The 22712-nt window shown below is 33.0% G+C and overlaps 2 protein-coding genes and 1 long non-coding RNA gene across 3 annotated transcripts in view; 2 read left to right on the forward strand and 1 right to left on the reverse strand.

Moving 5' to 3' along the window:
• The window catches only part of LOC118737684 (sodium/calcium exchanger 3), a 102186-nt gene extending 95911 nt beyond the window's left edge, over window positions 1-6275 (forward strand). Inside the window, exon 8 of the mRNA XM_036468378.1 lies at window positions 183-6275. Coding sequence (XP_036324271.1) covers window positions 183-387 — 205 coding nt within the window. The 3' untranslated portion in view covers window positions 388-6275. The remainder of the gene's footprint in view (window positions 1-182) is intronic.
• A 2181-nt stretch (window positions 6276-8456) lies between these two features.
• LOC118737685 lies at window positions 8457-9062 on the reverse strand. The gene is made up of 2 exons (XR_004992833.1): window positions 8816-9062; window positions 8457-8761 (listed from the first exon to the last, which is right to left on the reverse strand). It is a non-coding gene; the product is annotated as an uncharacterized LOC118737685 (long non-coding RNA).
• A 5680-nt stretch (window positions 9063-14742) lies between these two features.
• Window positions 14743-18974, forward strand: LOC118737687. The gene is made up of 2 exons (XM_036468381.1): window positions 14743-15159; window positions 18721-18974. Exons 1-2 carry the CDS (start codon window positions 14981-14983, stop codon window positions 18944-18946), a joined length of 405 nt encoding a protein of 134 aa, XP_036324274.1. The 5' UTR covers window positions 14743-14980; the 3' UTR covers window positions 18947-18974.
• The last annotated feature ends 3738 nt before the right edge of the window (window positions 18975-22712 follow it).

The raw sequence follows: 22712 nt of genomic DNA on the forward strand, positions 1-22712 counted from the left end.
TTTATCTTGTTCTCCATCTCCACCTTCATCAATATCCTAATATTACAACGTTTACCAGACAACACAAAAAAATAAACGTTGCAAAATAACTCTTATCAAGCAGCGTAAAAAATAAACGTTGGGAATAAAACTTAATTGAATACTTTAAGTAAGATTTGAAATAACTCCAATTCTGTTCACAGCTTGGCTTTCTCCGTGACACTTTTCCTATCGGGAGCCGTGATTGCCATGTTCCTGATAATGTATCGACGTAAGAAGTCAATAGGTGGTGAACTGGGCGGTCCATCACCACAAAAGTACATACATAGCGCCATTTTCTTCAGTCTGTGGTTGGTCTACTTAATAATGAGCACTTTGGAAGCATACGGAGTCATCCAAGGATTCTAAGGAGCACAAACAACAACAACAGTCAGATGACGCTGATGACTACATACTACATTACTTGCATATATACTTACTTTCCTTTAAATAAAAGCAAAACCAAAACCCCACAAACTGCATACAGACATACATAGATACATAAATACATATATACATATATACTTAGTTAGAAAAGCATGCAAAACATCCTACATAAACAAAAAAGATAAATTAACATAAACTAAAAATTAATAATAAAAATTTGCTCGTATTTCATAGAAAGAGCAAAAGAACCGTTTCAAAGAATGAAAAAAGTGCAAAAAGTTTTGAAATATCTCAAAATTAAGAATAAATTTAGAGAAATCAATAGCTAAATTAAATGAACGATTAGCACACTCTTAAGGCTTGTTTTCACTATGTCAAATTCAATGGCGTTTATCGTTAAATATGTAAATGAAAGCGTATTGTCAAATGGGATCAATAAAACCGTATATCGATTGATTTAGATCTTGAAAGGTTGTGTCAAGTCGGCTATATGTACGTTTTTGGTCCATAATATCACCGGCTAAGGTATGGATGAAAGAGATAAAGTTGTGTCAAAATATGTCGACCAAATTTTGGCATAGTGAAAACCATTCTTTACATACATTCGAGTCTATACTTACATGTATACAAGCTGCGCAGCTAAGTAATCGAATTGTTGATGTCTCAGCTAATTAAATTTGATGTTATGCCTATAAGAGACTTTTTTGAAGGTTTGTACGCTACCGTAAATTGGTAAGTGTACTCGTAATTTAAATGGGTACCCACAATTGTTTTGAAACCGGATTTCTCCTATGCTAACCAAATTAATTGATTAACTTTATTAGTAGTAAATTTCCCAGATGAACAAAAATAATTTCTAAAACCACTATTTTTTTTTTAATTAACAATAATTCGCAACTGCACACACTGCATGTTTGGAGGTCCCAGTTCCAAGAAATCTGGCCCTTAATACAACCCAGAACCCCAGAAGTATCAAGAGCCGACTCGTTCGAGGCTACCTATGCCATATCTGGCAAGTGCTGAGAAATTCTTAATATACATAACTCCGAAGTAGAAAGAGGCCCGTTCCGGGCTAACTCCTCAGTCATCTTGTTGTCATGAATGCTGCGAACCCCCGTCGCCATAACAACGCAACGCTATGTCTATAGGCTAAAGCTGTAACCACAATACACCGGAAGACAATCTCTACTAGGTTGTCACAAAGCCAAGGACCTTTATAGCCAACGGGATGATCGAATAAAAGTGATATTTAATCTCAGACGATATACGGTAAAGACATGCTTCGCCGCCAGCGAGACGCATTCAACAAAATCTATGGCTTCCAATATTTCTACCAAGGTAATTTAATGGCGAATTTGATACCAAAAGACATAAAAGGATTATTAAAGGAGTATAAAATGCGCTTATGTCTACAAAGAAGCTCTCTCCCAGTTCGCTTAGGTTCAGAGTAAGGCTGTCAATGGCAAAATTACATCGACGTATTTCTCTAATTCGATACATCGAAGGGCATACATCGATTTGCATAGAATTTTTCAGATATTACTTCACAACAAAATATGTTATTAGCAAAATTGTACAAAATTTCACATTAATAACGGCAACTGAGTTAATTATGTTTCTAACGGAACTTTTTGGAGTCATTACAATCATTTAGACAAACTCACTTCTCTTTTTGTACAACTAACAAACCGAAATGACGGTTCAATATACTAGAGATGTGAGTTTTCAAAAAACATCGATTCATCGCCTATTTGTACATCGAGTGGAAAGTTTTCGATGCATCGAAGCAAAAAATCGATATTTTCGATATATCGATGCTTTTCCGACATCCCTTCTTCAGAGCACTCTGTGAAGTAATTTTAATAATACGGCGGACCACTGCCGCCTATATCCACGACCAGAACATATTCCCATGCTGTTAAATAATTGTGTACACTTTTTTGTGCCAATTTATTTTTAAAGACTTTCTGGCAGAACGATCTTTACTTGAAAAATCAACACTGAGGCTGGACGGAGTTAGGACTTTATCTGAACTAAATTGCGCCGAAAATTCAATTAACTTTAAAAATTTCAATCATCATAATGATTTTGCTTTGGACGTTTTTTTTTCATCTTTGGAGTATAAAAATTCTTCATGTTCGAGGATTAAAATGATCTTAGCATTGAAAAAAAAAAAACGGTTTTTATTGAATCAGCCGCCAGCTGAACAAGGCTGTTGTTGAAATTACTTAGCTGAGATTATCAACTTTCACAAATACATAGTGTAACTAATCTAAACACAAATAAAAACTAAACAAAAATCTGGTAACAATTTTCTCCAAGTAGAATTTCATCTTAAAATTCTCTTAACACAAACAAAGGGCAAATTAACTCACTAAAGCTAGAGGCTACGTATGCATCATAATTAGGCTTAAAACTCATACTATGCAAGTAAATACATATATTTAATAGACACAAGTGAGCCAAACTTAAAAAAACAAAAATGAATAATGAAAAAATGAAATAAAATTTGCACCTTGCGCAGAGATGTCAAACACATAGTTACAGTAGGCAACAGAACGAATGTTAACAGAAAAAGCAACAAAATAGTTAAAGTCATTACTAGCAGAAAAAAAAAGATAGAAAAATTAGAAATACAAAAAGAAAGCAAACAATTGAACAACAAAATAACAAAAACAATCATATATAAACTTTGGCTAAAGATCCAGGCAACATTTGAAGCAACACTTGCATACATACTTACAAGCATAGAAGCATACTTACATACATACAAGCATTAATGCATACAAACATAAATACATACATATGCAGGCATAGATAAAATGTAGATTTGAAAGCAAACTTAAAAAAAAAATGAGCAATAGCAAGCGAGCGAGCATCCAAGCGATATTTATGTTGCAAGGATATTAAGGACATTTTAAGCAGTAAGCTACCACAGTTACACAGAAGTACTTTAAACGCAAACAAAACAACAACAAGTATAATAATAACAATAACAAACGAAGCAAAGCATGCAATAAACTTGTATTACTAAATTTAATTTATTTTTATATATATAATGTAATAATAATGAAATTTGTAATGCATACATACTTAATAATAATAATAAATAATAATGCAACTAAGTTATGCCATTAAAGAGATTAAACCAAAGGAAAATCAGAAAACAAAAAAAAAACAAGCAGAGTGGTACAGGCAGATGATATTTGAAAAGCGTTAGCAAATTTTTAGAGAAATTTTATTGTTATTGTATTATTCTTATATTGTAAATGTAACGTGTATGTATGTAATGTTAATTTTAAATACATATATAAAACGAAAAATAGGAAAAATGGAAAGATCTTAAAAAAGAAGAAGAAGAAGAAGAAGCATTATGCGAATTCATTTAGCCGAATTGGCAACGATATTATGAGTGCAATTTTTAAATGCAAATGTTGTTGTTGTAAAGATGCCACAAGATGCCGTTTACGTACAGGGCCTTCCATAATTAAATGATGTTTAATGAAATCATTATAAATTTAAGTATTACTTGTTAATGTTAGAAATGCTTAAGCGCTTTTGAGTTTTATGTAAAAAGATAGACAAATCTATTTTCGGTTTTGTACATTATAAACATTTGATTGGGTAACAATTTATGTTTTCTTTTATGTACATACATAAATATTTAATTTGTTAGCTAGTTAAAAAAAAAAAGTTCAACAAGCTCTCTTTTAAAAGGCTTTGTGGAGACGCCTTCTAGTGGAGACGCCTTTAACGCATATTTGAATAAGTGAACAGAGGGCGCTAAGAAAAGTTAGAAGAGATAGAGCAACGCCAGGGAAATTTTTTCACGCTTTTTATGAATTTTATACTTATAAGCGCGCTCAGAGTAAAAACTCTCTCTGCTCATCGCTGTTTTACACTGTGTTGCCGAATTGATGATTTCGTCGTCAGTTTGGCGTTTTTTTTCAGATCAATGACGTTTTGACCCTTTGTCTGCCGGAAGTGATTTTTTTATTTTAACTTGTTTACTTAATTACATATATACATATGCATGAAGAAAATTTCTTAAAGGAAAACGTAATACAAAATACAACCATACGTTTATCTAGTTTTGTTCATCAATCGTGCTTTTAGTTATCTAAATTAAATTTGTTCTAGAAATGTAGCCAAATCGTAAATTTGCACTGCTGACACTCATTTGAAAGAGACAGAAAAATTAAAAATTCAGACGCATGCATTTTTATGGGACATTACAGGCGGCGGGCGTACTGTTAATCAGCTGAAAATAGAATCAAAAAAAAAAATATTTTTCCATTTGGCTTAAGTTGACGTGTGAAGTAATCATTGCCGTGTTCTTACGTTCAGTTAAGTCTAGACAAACTGAGCTTTGACTCTGAGAAGCTCGCCTGTGAAGGAATTTGAATGCATTCAGATAAGTAGCCGGTAACTTGATTTCAGCACTAAATATTTAAAAGATTTTAGTCCTTCCTTGCGAAATGATAACCAAAGATCCCGACCTGCCTAACATCGCCTTCCATATTCCAATACTTGTGTGCTACATTTCCCCAGTCATTAATTACAAGCCTCCAAGGAGACCAACTCACACCAAAAATCAGCTTCGGTTACACAAGGGGTTGAAGATACTTCTCTAATTCGCTGGTTGGAGACTTTTTTGCTCTTAATGCCGTAGTTTCTGATAACCAATGCCGTGTTACAATGTTTTCCACATTTGAGAGCTAGAGATAACTCCTGGACAAGCTTGGAAGAACATCTTACTGGAAAAGGCCGGATTGACGACTTGACTACACCATTTTCAAGGTTTGTTCTGGCGCAGGTCTATACTGCTAACATCTCAGCCTGACACACAAAGGGTCACCTCATTCCAACTCTAGGATTTTTTTTTTTTTTTCAAAACATATGTATGTTTGATGAATTTATATTCCTCCAACTAGTACAGTCAGTGCAACTCGGTCTAAGCTGACGTTCATATATTTTCCGAATTGTAAAGAAAGCTTAAAAAGCCGCTGTTCTTCACCGTTATACACAGATAAGACAAGCGTCAAATATCCAACTCCTACCGCGTACACGCTACAGGGCATTACAGACCGGTCTGTTGGTATGTTCGATCATCGCTATTTCGGTCCATCTGTGATCATTTTGACGAGCCCCTCGGTGGTAGAAAGGGCGATGACTACGCAGTGCTTCGTATTAAAGAAAAATCACTCCTACTACAGCTATTTCTGCTCTTTGCTGTTTTAAAGCAACACTTTTTTAGAGCTACATATACATTGACTCAGGTTTGGTTTTGTAATATTGTCATCAATATTCGAAGTCTGAACGATACAGCTTTTTCAGAGCTCATCCTACATCAGCGACGACCAGAGAGGGATTTTATCTTGTACGCGTGTAAATAGTTATATAAATTATAAAAAGCTTCTCCTGCTCGATATCTTTTGGTGAGAATTGCCACATTTAAAACTGCGCTACTTTCAAAAACTGAGCTTAAAGCTTTCTCAGGAGCTTTGAAGCATATCTCAAAAATCTTTTTTTAGTTTTGAATTTTGATTACCTCTTCTTATGTATAATCTTTGTACTAGCCATTAAGTGAACCAGTCTTGTTAAATTGTTTGTTTCAAACTGTATGTGTTAGTTATGAATTTTATAATAAATATATTTAAAAAAAAATCTAAGAAATGCTTTCTTCTTGAGATTAATGTATAAGCAAACTTGCCGACATTGATTTTAACTACAAAACTTGATCATGAAAACAGCAAACTTAACAAATAAAAGCCACTACAAAATACTACTAACTATACTTCAGAAAAAAAATAAATTAAAAAAAAAAAACTGGTATAAAATATATATGCATGAATCAATAATTTTAAAACAAACTAAAAACTAAATTATTTTAATATATATGCATATGTAAATATGTACCCAATCATTTTATACACATTTTTTGAATGGCGAAAAGTCCAGTTTTTTATGTTTTTTTTTTTGTATACTTTGTTGAAAAGTAATTGTAGAACAGTATACAGTAGAAAAGCATCGAACACTTGTAATTTCTGCTTTACTTTCTTTAAATCTTTCGAATTGCCGCAAAGTGAATTTCCTGTTGTTTAAAATTTTATAACTTTTTTCCTTTTTTGTTTTGTTTTTTTCTTATTGTTGGTTATTTCGTAAAAACATACAATATCGACATTATGAATCAATCATCGCTTTGCAAAACAATATCAAACCCAAATACGATACCAATCATACATACAGACATATGTATTTTACCACAAAACTCAATTTTTTCATTTTTCTTTCGCAAACCTCGTTCCAAGTCGAATTAGTTATATATGTAAATATATATTGTATTTTATACGTCTGTAAGTGAAATGCTAATAATTTAATTCGTTTTCTATAAGACTTGTTATCAATACTTATTAATAATAAAAAAAACTCAATTCATTAATATGAAAATATAACTGAAAATATTTTAAGAAAACTAAATTAAGGGAGAACTAACCTTAACGCCAAATACAAAAATCATTTAGTAAATTAATAACTGTTACATAGGTAAATTACAAGAGTACATATAAACAACATCACTGATTTGTGTTAATATGTATGTATGTACATATATTAGACTGCATCACTCCCCATACGAAAAAAATAAAAAATCGGTACAGTTTTTCTACTAAAATTATAAAAGCTATTATATTCTAAGACTTTGCCCAAAATATTTTGGAAAAATATTTAGATTTACGTGAGCTGGATAGATTTAAAAATACCTCCAAAAATTGAGTTTTTTATTGCTAAAAACAGTTTTTTGAAAAAGATCACCTCAGCTGACAAAACAGTTGAATCTTAAAAACTAATTTGCATAAAAATATTTTATTGTTGCTGTTTTGAACTTTTTTCAAAAACTGGTTTAAGAAAAACTTGAATAACTCAGCCAAAACTTCACCGATATAGATTTATGAGGTATCATTGGTAAGGTATTTCCTTACTCTTTTTATTTCTTTACAAATAAGCTCATTCATGAAAGATAAAGGTAAAATAAACGAGCGTCACTCCATGTTGTATTAAGATGCTTTGTATTTGATAAAGAAAAAATTGTGATTTTGCAAAGAAATAAAAAGGGTGAGAAAATACCTTTCCACTGATACCGCACAAGTCTATATCGGTAAAGTTTTAGAGCAGTTATTCAAGTTTTTCGTAGACAAATCTTTGAAAAAATCGGAAAACAACGTCAAAAATCTCCTTAATATGATTCCGTTGAAAAAAAATAATTAACAATTTTATATAGATTTCTTTAGCTTAAACTGTTTTGTCATCTAAGGAGATTTTTCCAAAAAATACTTAAAGAAACTGTTTTTAGTCATAAAAAAACTTAATTTTCGAAGGTATTTTCAAACCAGTCCACCTCACCTAAACCTTAAATTTTTCCGATATATTTTGGTGGACGTCTTAAAATATAATAAATTTTCTAATCCCGACGGAAAAACCACAACTTTTTTTTGTGATGCAGTCTAATGTATATAAATATGTATGTACATCGTCGTCATTACTGCAAAAATCCCAAACAAATTTTTAGATACTAGTTTCCTTAAATATTGCGGTAATTTTCTTCTCGAATACATACCAGCAAGAATCAGTTTCTTGAATAATCCATAGCCCTGAAATATTTGCCAATGATACATTTAAAATTGTTTACAACATTTTTGCCGAGTTTCAGTTGGATATTGCCATTTAGCGCGTTTCGCAATAGTTACGACGATATACTACATATGTCCATACATACATACATACATACATACCTACATACATGTATGCCTATTAAATAGTTACTATTTGTCTTGAACTTGTAAGATGACACATTATTGTGAAACTCTAGTTTAAATTTCGTATACACTTGTGTATTTCCCATATAAACGTTTTTGTTGAAAATAAATCATGTGTTAAGTTGTTTTCGTCTATACCGATTTGAATAAAATTTTAAACATTTCAAAGAAAGAGGGATTTGTTTAATTTAGGGAGTGAATCAGCAGCTGTTAGAAATTCAAAAATACGCACATGCATACATACTAGATGCCTTACTTTTTATTAGTATTTCAGATCCTCACTACGGCAGCAGAATATGAAAATGGAATGCTTAACATTTAAAAACATGTACATATATGTATGTCATTAACGAACTTAGAGACTAGTTTGAAAAAAAAAACGCTTTTCCAGGTGTTGCTGTGGGAGTCCCTTTCACTCCTGTGCTAAATTTACGATGATATTGTTACTAGATGTCTATGACAGGTATAGAGAATAGAATAGAGTTGAATTACAGGTTACGTCAGCAAACTCCACTTTAGTCAGAAGCCGTTGCAATTTCTTTCTGAATTAATAAAATGATAAATGACTTATGGATTTGATTTTAATTTGCACTCACATTCATATAAAACCAATACTCAACATTTTTCAACGTAGCTATTTACTATCAAAAATACTATATTAATTAAACATTTTAGTCAAATTAAAATTATAAAATCTATTCTATAAAACAAGTGACGTTCAAGAAATCACAAAAGAAAAGATATATAAAGCAATCGTTTATGGGTGAGTTAAGACGAATGAGCTCGCGGTTTTAATAACAACATCATAACAGTAATGCAGCAATCTTATCAGCCGAGAAACTGATGTGTGTATATTTAAGTATTATGAATGCAAACATTTTGATTATGTGAGCGGTATACAAACCCAGCTGGAAAAGTGTAGTACATTGCCTATTTTGACTCAAACTCAATTTCAGATCGGTAGTTTATTTCTCCAGACAGTTAAAAAAAAAAAGAGTGTATAAACACCTCTCACACTCAAACCGAATTGGAGATCAGCATTTTCTCACATGTTTTCTTTTTTCATCGTATTAATTCGAAATATTCACATCTATCAATATATCGTCACTAAACACGAATAAAGCCGCGCCATTGTTTTGACGGCGAAAAGGGGCGCATTGATGAAATAAGACGCGTGAAAAATACTTCGGCGAAAAAAGACGCTCAAACCTAGTTGACGGCGAATAAAGACGCGTAAGCATAGATTTATACCTAGCCAAGGACTACCACTGCCCGCAAGCATAGTTGACCACGAAAATAAGTTTACGCGTCTTTCTTCACACCCAAATAGCGTAACACATATTTATTTGCTATGTTTCAAAAAGTAGGAATGTGAAAATATTTTGAAGAGGGTTGCCAACTGCTTAAAATTTCGAGTTTAGCTTACTTATACACAAGTTAGATAACATATCAAAATATGGATCAAACGAAGGAGTGTTAAGAAATCTTTAGTGTGAAGGCTAAGAATATTTTTGAGATGTTGTAAGAGGACTGCCACCTGTTTAAAAAGTTTAAGTTCAAATTATTTAATTAGTTAAATAAATTATTAAAATATGGGCATCAATCGTATGGGGTTTGAAAACTTTCTATTTTGAAACTGTATTTAATGGGGTTGCCACATGTTTTAAAAATCAAATTTCACTTAATTCATCAGTTAAATTAAATATATACATATCACGATGTCCGGCGAAGGAGAGTTAACAAGGATTAATCTTGAAAATACTTTTGAAGAGGGCTGTCACCTGTTTCAAAGGTTTTACTCAATTAACTAAAACAAAAAGTGTATGAAACATAAAAATACCGTAGTCAAACAAAATAATGTTATGAAATCTGTGTAATGTTTGAAGAGGGTTGCTACGTCTTTAAAAAGTTACGCTCAAATTATTCAACAAATTGGATGAATTATTAAAAAATGGGTTTGAAAAGGCCTTATTCCTTACCTTTATCTAGGAGGGTTACCATTTGTTCAAACCACCTGATTCAAATCCGTTCATCACTTTATTGAAATATATGCGTATCACAATTTGAGATGAAAGAGATTTAAGAAGATTTAAGTTTGAGAATATTTTTGAAGAGGAATTTCAAAAATGAGAGTTCAAATTAAAGGCCTTAGTATGTAGATGTGTGATAATAAAAATGTTTTTGCGTCAAAAAGTGCGATAGCGATTCGAAAATTGTATATGGTGTCAAGGAGTTTTATCGACTATAAAGGCGATGCATTACCAATAATTTCTTTTTCTTACTGGGCGTTCACTTAATGATACAAATAAAAATAGGCAATAAATGTAGGTCTGAAAAATGTCTTGTTTCTCATGCGTTTATGATTTCCCTGCAAAAAATTGTCCAACTAATTTTTAAAGAGAGTATTCCGGTATTCCGAGGTTACTCTCAATCGGGTACAATTGGTCATTAATTAATCGCAACTAGTCTCATACTGGTACTAATGCGGATCAATTAGTCTCGACTCATTCCATACGGGTATAATTGGAGTTCAATTAGTCCCCGACTCATCTCTAACGGGTAATACCAATATTTAATGATATGTACGCACTTAGTCAATGAATTTCATGTGCGGCGTTGGCACATAGGAGAGTATTCGCTTAACAAACCTCAGCACCCTGGTTCGAATGGTGGCTGGCGCAAATTTTTATTTAATTTTTTTTTTAAGTGAACAATTAGTCTCTTCATGGGACATGCTCGAACAAAAGCGAACAGTTCATTCCATATAAAGAGATCAAAAGTGGTATTAGTCGGATGTTGCTTTGCGATTGCTCCCGGAGTCATCCCGGATTAGTCGTATTTTTTGCAGGGTTATTCTATGTATAATGAATACATATTCATATGTACACTAGAGAGTACCACCTTAGTGGCAAAAAAAAAGTTCGCCATCTAAAATAGTTTTGCAAGGCAATTTGGAAAAAACATCTGTTTTGGCCGAATATTTTTTCCATTTTTCGGTAACATTTTTACTGGAATAAATAATCGAAATAGCTACATACTTCCTTAGTAAAAGTTTAATGATTTTTGAAACTTCATTTTACCGATATCAAGGTGGTAGGTTCGGGTGATAAGAACTGAGGATCTACTGGCTATGTACTAAAATGGGGTACTTGAGCTCAATGAACTTTGAAACAAGAAAAATTGTATCTTTAAGGAAAAAAAATTACTTTAAGATCCGAATTGAGGTCAATGAAATTGGAAACCGAAAAAAATTATATTACAGAAAAAAAGTATATACTTTAAGCTCCGACTGTTAATGGGGAAAGCGAACCCATCGTGCGGGGAAAAAATCAAAATTGCCTTTGAATCGAAAACTTCCTTAACTAAAGTGCAATGTTTTTTGATGAGCTTTATTTTACAGACGTTAGGGTGGTACGAACTGAGATCTGGTGGGTAAATACTAGAACGGTGTACTTGAGGTCAATTAACTTTGGAGCAAAAACAACTATCTTCTCAAGACATGGCATACTTCCGACATACATCCGACTGTAAATGCCGAAAATATGCAGAAAAAGGTTAAAAGGCGGCCCTATGTTCGGCCAAAAAAAATTGCTTTCGAAATCGCCTCGCAAAAATACTTTAGATTGAATGGTGTGCGGCCAACTTTTTTTTCTGGTACGGTCTAATGTATACACGCAGCTAAAATAAATAACTAAATGAAAATATTGTTTGCAGGAATAAAAATAACACCAAAATAATTGTTTCCAACAACTACATTAAGTGTTAGGGATCAACCGAATTTCTGGCAGTGGGCTTATCCGGCTGGAATATCTGAAATGTCATCACTTTACGAAACGAAAACTTGCATACGTTTGTGGTAAATATGTTATATATTATAGAGATACACTTGTGGTCAGCTGATTAAGTTACGTAACATTTTTAATTTTAGTGATGTTTATCAATTTTTTTATAAAATTCTAGCACATTACATAATGAGCACCATATAAATCACACTTCAAACTTCGTACAAAAGCTATACAACTTCAACAAATTTTAACAACTACTCTCAACAATTTTAAACTTTTTAACCGAAATTTTAGGTTTAGTTAGGTTAGGTTTATTAAATTTCAGTAGGTTAAAGTGCAAATTTCAAGATGCTAGAAAATCGCGTTGATTTTTAATCGTTTTTTGCTGACGGTGCAAGGCATTTTCTTCCATATAAAAGTAATTATCGAAATAAATTCCGGATAAAAAGTTTAAAAACGTTGTTGAATTTTCGTAATTTGTATATGAAAATTAAAATGTGGATTTATGTGGTGCTGGTTATGTAATGTGCTAGACTTTTATAAACAAATTATAAACATTAAATGGACATAGAGAAAATAGCCAGAACTGGTCAAAATCTCACTTAGCTTAATCAGCTGACCATTTGTACATGTGTTGTTGTATTGTGATTATCGTTGTGCGTACCTTTATGTAATTTGTTAATGTAGGTTTTGGTTTTTCTAGAGCTAGTTAGATATTTTTGCAGCTCTACAATCTTAAGTCTAGTTCCGTTGCATAGTTTTGAAGGAGTTTTCTGAATAACTCGATTTTAGGTCCCTCTAGCGGATCCATTTCTTCATAAAAGTATTTCTTATCGCACCAGCAGGATACATTTTTTAATATCACCAAATCGGATCATAAATACAGATTTTCTGAATATGTCGACTCTTGCGCTACCTGGCGGATTAAAATATCATCTCTACCCTTGCCACGGTCCTAAGGAATATACGGCCCGAATTTGGTTAAAATCCGTTCATCGGTTCTTGAGCCAATTGGTCACAAAAACGGCTACATAGAAGATATCACAGATTTTTAAATACAACCGAAGGTTCGTCTACGTCGCCTACGAACTTCGGTGGGACTCCATTAATTGTAGCGAAAAGAATTATCTGAGAACAATAGTAAATATTATATAGTATTTACTTTTAAAAGCAAGATGGTGTATTTATGCATATGTGCGTTTATACTACATATCGCTCGTTTGCAGGATGAACGTCGTAATTAAAAAAGCAAAATTTTTTTAAGAATGCAGAATTGCCATCAACTCTCCTTTCAATTATGTGCCGTTAGAGGAGAATTTGGAATCTTATTTAGCATTTTTATCTTTTCCATTTTGCTTTGCAGGTATGTATAACTAGAAAACAATACTATATGAGCAAAGTAAGTATCAAATTTATGTTTTAATTACCTTATGCTTTGGATTTAATCTTATTGTTGTATTAGCTATATATTTTTTAGTCAGTATATAGTTAATTCTGTTGAAGTAGAAAAGCCTGACTGAAACCTTTAAGCCGTCTTTGTCGTATTCTTTATTTTTTTTAGTTAAAGCGTTCTCCAGCAAAATGGCAGTATATATGTATGTACATGTACATTAGGCAGAATCGATTTTGTATGAGGCAAAATAAATTGCACTTGATCGCACTGTAATAGTAATATTATGTTGTCTTAGGTCTACGCCAATAATAATTGGCCACGAAAGATTAATTTAAAACATATTTATCTTTAGCCCGTGCAATTGATTCCAAGTTTATGAATTTGGAAAATTAAATATCTAAGGAATGCGCTAATTGTTATAAACTAGACGATCTACATATCAAGTGAATGGTTATTAAATTTAGTATCTCACGTTCATATATCATTTTTCAATAAGACTGCAAGTTTTCGAGACATTTAGGAAAGCTATCCCGCATGAGTTTTCAATTCTTCATTAGTTTAGTATCCAGGTAAAAATGAAAAAAAAAAATTATACGAGATTTATTTCAAACATTTTTAGATTTTCGGACGTTTATATGTATAATATTTAAAGGACCATGGACAAAAAAAAACAAAATTATTTCAAAAAAGAATAAAAATGTTGAACTAAAATTCCTGTGAACTTCATTTATTTGCAATTTTTGTATTGCATGCATAATAATAAGTAAACTAATTAGTGTTTGTTCAATTTGTGCTAGTTCAATGTTTCCATATTCATTTATATAATTGAAATTTTTCCACGGTGATGGAAAATAAAGGTTTTCGTACTATAATTCCCGAAATTGTTCTCAAATTTGCGAAAATTCGCAAAGTACGGCTAATATGAAAAACGGTATATTTGGAACCAGTGACCTAAATACACCCCAGATATATGAATTCTGTTCTTTGCATCTTTTGACTAAAGACCATTGCAATAATCAAAAGAACAATTACAATTTGGTTGAAAAGGGCTGCCAGAGATGTTATTTGACTTTGGCATTTGCGTTTACAGATTTATTATCTAATAATATCCGCCGAAACTTTTTGCTGAACCCTGAATTTTGCTTTGTGTCACTTGGGCTGTTGCAATTAAGATAAACGATTAATATTTGACATGCTTATTGTTGACCTCATGGTACAAGATATTTTCACTATAACCAAAGGATTTGAGAATAATTTAATTTTCGACCCGCCCTAATGTGCATGTATGTGTATGCAAATATGTATAGACTATAATTTATATTGCGTCGTAGTATCTTGAAATTCTGCAAATGATACATGCAGTGTCAGCTGAGTCGTTGTGAAGAGGCCAACGAGCCCGATTGGACCTTTTACTACAAAAATAGGCTAAAAACATAAACGAAAATCTTAAAACGATAATAAATTGTTCCAAATAAACAAAAAAATGCCTAGCATTTAGTTTTGTTTACACAATAATTAGAAATCAACGATTGATAAAAACTTGAAGTGCTAATCAATAAGTTTGCATATTAAATTTCATTAATATGTCCCTATTAACAACCGAGAATACTGCACTCCTGAGCAATGACAACTCAAAATCCAACGGTTATTACAACGGACATTTCACACAGCAACCAAAGCAACAAAATGGGTATTCTCACTACATCGACGTTTTGGATAAACCTTTATATAATGCTTATACACCAGTACTTGCGGAACTAGAGTAAGATATAATATATTCCATATTCTATATATGCAGTGCGTTAAAATTTTCAAATTATTATCCCCATCGATGAGAGATTGTGATAGTGAGAGATTTTTTGATGATGGCGCTTGATGATTAGTGCTGGACTGATTTTAGCAAAGTTATGGTGTCCGCTGCAGCCCATGCCTACTTAACTATTTCATTAGTGGTATTCACCAAAGAGAGAAAGTGGCCGGGCAGTCTGGCAAACGAGCAGAACAGCTCAAGCAACGACTGTTGTCAACAATCGTTGCTTGAGCTCATCTGCTTTTTTGCCAGAGTGCTAGGCCACTTGCTCAAGTTGGTGAATACGACTATTGTTTCAGACGTTAATAATATTTTCTATCTGTCCATGATGTGAGTTTTCGTTTATTTTTATATAGATCTTTCGGTATATTGACTTAGATGCACTTTTTCGGAGCAACACAGTATTGACTGGAACCAGCGTTGCCGTTTTGATACAATTGTATCACTTTTGATAGTTTCTTTCTAAATTGTAAGATTTGATACTTTGATAGTTTTTTCACAAATGCCCCCTTTTGACACTTTTGGTTGACAGAAATGAATTTTTGAAAACTAATATTACTAGTTTAAAGGCAAATAATTTTCTTCTTGTTATTTAAAGTCTTATGGCCTTATTCATAAAAAATAAAGGTTTATAAACTTAAAATGTATGCTTAATGAAATGAATGTCATTTTATAAAGCTTTTTAAACCTACTTTATTTTTTATGAATAAGGCCATTACAAATTTTATATGTATGTAGATCTTTATAAGTTTGATTTGGTAAATCTTATTAGGGAAATACAACCCGGAATTCCTTTGCATCGGGGTTGCGTCGGTAGTTTGTGTGGTGTATGGGGCTGTTCATACTAAATTTCACAGTTATTGGGCTAAAATCAAAATCATGTTACATATTTTTCTCTTGCCTGTGTTATTGTTAAAATAATTTATGTTGCGTATGCGCAATTTTTAGTCAACTTTTGATTTTGATGTCCAGATCGCGCTGTCAAATATGGATAAAACAATTAATTATATTTATTAATATTTTTTTTGCGTTTTAAAGCAACACCATAATTCTGTATTTTACAGCACTGCATGAAGAACTCAGTGAGAGGGATGTATGTATGTATGTTTTTATATAAAAAATGTATTTATTGAACCAAAAAGTAGTAGGTAGACACTGTGGCCATGGCAACCATCATCTCTCCATCATTGTATTGGAGAATGTATCAGACTAGGCCGAGCATACATTGAAGTCGAATTATAACTTAAGTAATTTTGTTTATATGACAATTGAGAAGAGCATAGGCAATAATGCTATACATTTCATAAACGAAATTTTTGCACATGCGGCTGTAGATTGCATGCATTTAGGCGATAGGTATCATATCCTTTGCACTTAGAGAAGGCTTCTGTTGGCGACCTTGAAAAGAATTTTGACTGCGTCGCTAGCACTTGGTTACTTTTGTATAAAAATCATGGACACTAGTTAGTATACGTTGTGTGCATTTCTAAGGAGCAGAGTTCGTTCCCCTTTGCTCTGGTTATTGGTAATTGAGTCCCATCTTATCACTCTTAATGACTCTCGTACCTAAGCCCAGGCCTATGGAGATGGTTTGACATGCATCAATAGGTGCCTTTCTCTGTCTTGCTGTCCGCTAACCCAACCAAAGCTAGTGTTGTGCTCTTCACTATAAGGAGAAAGTAGGAAGGTTTAATTGCACTTACACTTGCAATTCAGATGTATTCCGAAGTTAGGTATATATCTGTACATACATATATGTAAGTACATAATTCTGGATGCCATACTTTCATGGAAGTCTTACTTTGAGCATAAGACCTCCAAAGCGTTGTCGGCATTTGGTAAAGCGTGGATTCTGTCAGCAAGAAGTATCCTCTTGATCTACAGCTCGACGATAAGGTTAATTGGCAGACACTAAATCAATAGCGCAGGAAATCTTGTTACCAAACTTGAAAGGACAGTCGCATTGTGATGTACGCGACCTTCATTTACAAAACCTGGCGCTAATCTTGGAGATCTACTTACCATCATTTCATATGCTATCCACCACTTCATATGTGGCTAGGCCTTAACGGCTACCTGCAGGCTTAAAATAAATGGATGGTTGGTATGATACTGAATGCGACTAGGAAGAGATTGCTAATGGCAGAGTTTTAGACACGAGGGTTTTTTCAATGCCCCAGGATAGTATGCCACCATTACCTTTTCTGGGGAGATTCTACAAGATTGAATTCCCCGAGGCTGCTGGCTTAATTCCAACACTCATCCCAGACTCATACACTCTCGAATCTCGAAAAAATGACGAACTTGTCTTACTATGGGTACCAGGACACTCGGGAGTTCCTAGTAATGAGTCATCGGAACATTTAGCCAGAGTGGGCTCAGACCAGGTATTCATCAGTCGGCAACCAGTTATAGTACCCCCACCCTAGGCCATTGAAGCCACGGCCAAAAACTGGCAGAATATTTCGTTCAGCAATGACTAGCAGACTTCAAGAGGACTTAGGTGGTCGAAATTCATGTTGACCTCAATCTCGGTAGATCATTGAACAGATTATACTGCCGACAACTTGCCCTATATGACAACCCCATTTGCCCTTCCTAGCTTGAAGAGGACGAGACGACGGAATACCACCTTTGCACTGATTAGGTATAGGCAGCTACATACATATGTGTTGAGGGACGTAAAACTGAGCTCTTTGACACCCAACAATCTGCTTCTGTATATCCGTTAATCAAGTAGATTAAAAGGAACAGCACAATGAGCGGCAACCCTGCAGGAAATTGAATTAGTTTAAAAGTAAGTTATAAACTACTTTACTACTGGACAAAAAAATGCATTTTCGAATGTGAAAAGGGTTGTTGTACTGATTATTTTTTCGATTACTATACATTACATTTTCCCACTGGGCCCATTTGCAGGATACTAAAAGGTGAAAAAACGATATTTAATACGTGCATCGGGTATATAAAATTCGTTTTCGCCCGAATTTAAACTTATTTACTTGTTTAGATATTCAATTAATTAAGAAAAGGTCACTACAACAATAATTATAAAGCGAAACTTTTTAATAATCGCCGAGGGTTCGATCCCTGATCCGAGCAACATCCAAACATTTTTTTTCTGATAGCGGTCGGCCCCCGACATGCAATGGCAAACCTCCGAGTATATTTTTACATAAAAAAAATCACATTTACTCTCTTTAGCAGTTAATTCATCAAGTTATTAATCAAGTTTGTTAAAAATGTATCCAAACTTGTAAGATTTAGCGCTTGAGTGTCTGGCGCTGTTGCAAGTTATTGCTGAAAATGTTGCTGGTGCTATCAAACCCTAAAAGTATAAACAGACGGCAGCGTGGATCCGGATCAACTCGGGAATTGACTGCAGTTGATCCGGTTTAAGTCCGAGTTAATTCGGATTAACGCTGCCGTCTGTTTAAGCTTTAAGCAAACATTCTGTTATTAAGATTAGCGCTTAGGTGAAAAATTTAACAGATTTTGATTTTTTACTTACAGTTTTTCCGCTGGACTCTCATTGCAAGAACTATTACCTTTCGTTGACGATCCATGGTGGCAAAAATTGAGACGCACACTCTTCGGCACATGTGTGTTGGTATTTTGGTTGATTTTGTTCACCGCCTGCACGCTGGCCTATATGCAGCATGACCAACAGTGCAGCACTATAATCGATGTGGTGCCAATTACAACAACAACTGCAGCTAGGGCACTTCAAAAAAATTAAATTAATCCATATCTCTGGGAATGAAAAAGTTGATCAACTTGTATAAGAATTTGCGATGAATTATTAACTGCTCAGTGGTGTGCCTTAACCCGTGCAAGAAATATGTAAATCCTATAGATATGTACAAAATTATTTGAAAATGTGTATGCATTTGTCTTTCTTAAAATGAAATCGGAGCAATTAGAACTTTAGAAGAGCTAACCCATTTGGATCATTCTTTCTTATTAGTTATAAGGAGAAGGTTTGTATGACTCACCAGGTGGCGCTGGAGTCGAGTTAATACTAAAAATCGTATTTATAGTCCGATTTGGTTCATATTTTAAATATATATGCACATGCAGTTAATCACCAGCTTCGTACAATTTATCTCATTTAGTTGTCTGGACAACTGGGTAATAAGATGAATTGCAAAATTGACGAATTGGCAGGGAAAGATCTGACCGTTGCAGAAAAGGCGCGGTATGTATGTATATCACTGGCCGCCATTGAGCAATATTTAACTAATCACACAGCTCAATTACTGGTGTACAACAACGAGGACCAGAGACCGTAACAGTTACAACTTTTATTAAAATATCGCTCTTTAACAATTATATTTTTTACTTTAATTTAATTATTCCTCAAATAACCGTTATTTCTGTTTTTTATCTAAATAATCTGCAAATAACAGTTATATACTTTCAAATTTGAGTGTCGTTGAAAAAAGAAATCGATTGGCATGTATCACTTAATTGTAGAACATTTCCTTCATAGTGAATTTTTCCATGACAGTTTTCATCAGTAACTGTATTATTAGGTCCCTGGCGAGGACTTTTACGGGCCAATGCCTAATGTCATGTCATACATGACATAAGACTAGTGGTTGAGATACCAGAGGATTGTCGTAGAGTTTACGATAATATAAAAAGATTTCGCTTGCTTGACATCGAAAAAGTTCATATAACATATATATTTGTAACCGAAAGGAATAGTGATCTCATATGGCGCCACGAAGCTACTCACGGTGACATTTTTAAAACAAAAATTCTAGAATTTAGCTAAAGAGTCGCCAGCAGACAAATTAGGAAATTCAGACCTTTCAAGTTTTAATTGAAATTAATTTAATTTCTTATAGTTTATTTTGAATATTTCACAAAACTTTAAATATAACATTTTGCGTATTTAAAGCAAAGCAAAACTCGCATTAGAATCAGAAGGATTCGATGTTTATAAAAAGATTTTGTATTATTTTGGCCTTATCGGATTTTCGGTGCTTCGTGGCGTGGACTTGGCAATCTTGCATTCTATTCATAAAAAGTGGACTTAGCAAATTTTCACTCAAAGCTAGCGATATGCCAATCAAGAAAAGAATCTTATTTTTCTGAATAATCTACTTGTTTGCCTATGGGCACCTAAATACGTAGATGAATAGTAAACTCTCTTTTTCATATTTTAAATAGATGGAAACTCAAGCCAAGAATTATGTGGAATCAAATTTTCCGTTATACTTGTCTTAATATTTTACCATTGAAAAATTCATTCTAAGTTTTTTTGTTTCCCTTAATCTTTGCCTCAATTGAGTGTCTCTTCGATTTAACAAAAAAGATATTTAATACGAAAATGGCAAGAGAAGTGGAATTGTGAGATAATCTCATTTAAAAAAATTTGCAAAGAAGTTAGTAATATCCCAAAACTATTTCCCGCATTTTTAAAAGGTTAAACTGGCAAATAGAAGGGGTTCATGCTTAGGTTGACAGCTTTACCCAAATTATAATGATATACTTGGTATCTAACTGAACTGCACTTTCCTCGTTTTTATGAGCGCATTGATATAATATCGTCACTCCCAACGAAGAGTAGCACATCTCAAATTACCGTGGAAGACTAGCACGTTTCATTATTCGCGTCGAAAAGTAGCCCATTTCAGATTTTCGCGTGGAAGAGTAGCACATTTCACTATTTTTGTGGAAGAGTAGCAAATTCATATAAAGAGGTACTAGCAGCCGTACAAAAACCAAACATACATGTATGTTATAATTATTTCTCCTCGACTAAGCTGAGAGTTTAATGTTGTGTATGGAGCTTTTCGGTATTTTATTACAAATAGAATAAACGTTTATTTTCCTCCTACTTGTTTTGACGCATATTCACGACTTCCTCAGGGAATCTATTTATAAATACGAGAAACATAGATGCACATTTGGGTGGTCCAAAAATACATGTGAAAAAGTAAAGTCGGAATTTTTATGCTCTCACCCCTAGGATTGTTCTATACCGAAAAAATATACCCCTATTTTTTATTTTAAAAACAAAAAATATTTAGACGTCGCTCAAAGCGCGCAAAGTGTTCCACGTATTTTATATGGGGAAAAAACTTTTGGTAGAAATGGTTTGGAATTCAAAAAAACTAATATTTTTCTATCGGAAAACTCTTTTCATCTGCAGGATTCCCAATAATAATACCCAATTGTTTATTTAACCATTTTTTCATCGCAACTTTAATTTGTAGGTCCGCCAAAAACCCACAAAAACCCCGAAAAATGCAATGAGGGGACAAATAAAAAATCGTTAGTATTAAAAAATGGTTAAATAAATAATTGGGTATTATTATGGTAAGTCTCCTGAAGAGAACCAGAGTTTTCCTATCGAAAAATATTGATTTTCAAGAATCCTTACCATTTCTACGAAAAGTTGTTTTTCCTCGTGTAAAAATGCATGGGCGCTTTGAGCGACCTCTAAATATTTTTTGCTTTTGAAATAAAAAAATAGGGGTATACTTTTTTTTATATAGAACAATTTTTGGGGGTGAGAGCATTACAATTCCGACTTTACTGTTTTGAACCACCCTAATGTACATGCAGTCATATCAAGAGCACCTCATTTCAAAGTGATACTGTTTTCCACTTATGTTCATTTATTTATTTTTAAGAATTTTCATTAAAATAAAGTTCATTCTGTGAAGAAGTCCATATAAATCCAAATTTAAAACTTTGTAGAAAACTAAAAAAATCTAAAAACCCTGCAAACCATTTTTTCAGAGTATTCTGCATAGTAAAGAAATTTTAAAGAATTCGTTAAGACTTAATTCGATTTTTTGCCGAATTTTCTAAAATGAAATAAATTACGCACACTTCCATTCTTTTACGAAATTTCGGAAGAAAATCTGTGAAGCAACGAAAATAATGCTGCTATGTGAAGAATATCTTTCAGAATTTTTCCAGAATTTTCTTTATTTTTCGTACAGAAATTTCTTTACGAGTTCGTGTCAACCCCTTCATATAATTTTCTTTGAAAATTCGTAAAAAAATCGTTACAGAAATCAGATACTCCTAACGATTTCCTTAAGATTTCAGGAACTTTGGTTTGCAGGGAATGTTCATCCAAATGTCAAAATTATTTTCTCAGAATTCTTTGAGTATATAGATTTAAAGCCCTTTGAAATTTTATTCAATAATGTGCAAGTTTCAAGTGGCTAAAAATTTCCGTTGTTGCGGTTTTCTTCCATATAAAAATAAATTGTGTTTATTCGTTATATGGTAGCGAATGCGACAAAAATAATCAAAGGTTTTAAAGCTCTTGAAGCTTGCACATTATCGCACTAAAATTGAATCGGCTATAAAGCTTCATACTCAAAAAAATTGTAACACTTCACAGTAAATAAATTTGAAATTTGAATGAAAATTAGTTGATTTTTTTTAGATGTTTACAAAATTTAAAGCGCGGGTTTACATGGTTTTTTTAAATGGACTTAATTTTAATTGAAATTAAACATACTGAAAACAAAATT

The sequence above is a fragment of the Rhagoletis pomonella genome, unplaced genomic scaffold (assembly GCF_013731165.1).
Source record: "Rhagoletis pomonella isolate Grant_MI unplaced genomic scaffold, Rhpom_1.0 Rhpom_scaffold_00004, whole genome shotgun sequence".
Lineage (NCBI taxonomy): Eukaryota > Metazoa > Arthropoda > Insecta > Diptera > Tephritidae > Rhagoletis > Rhagoletis pomonella.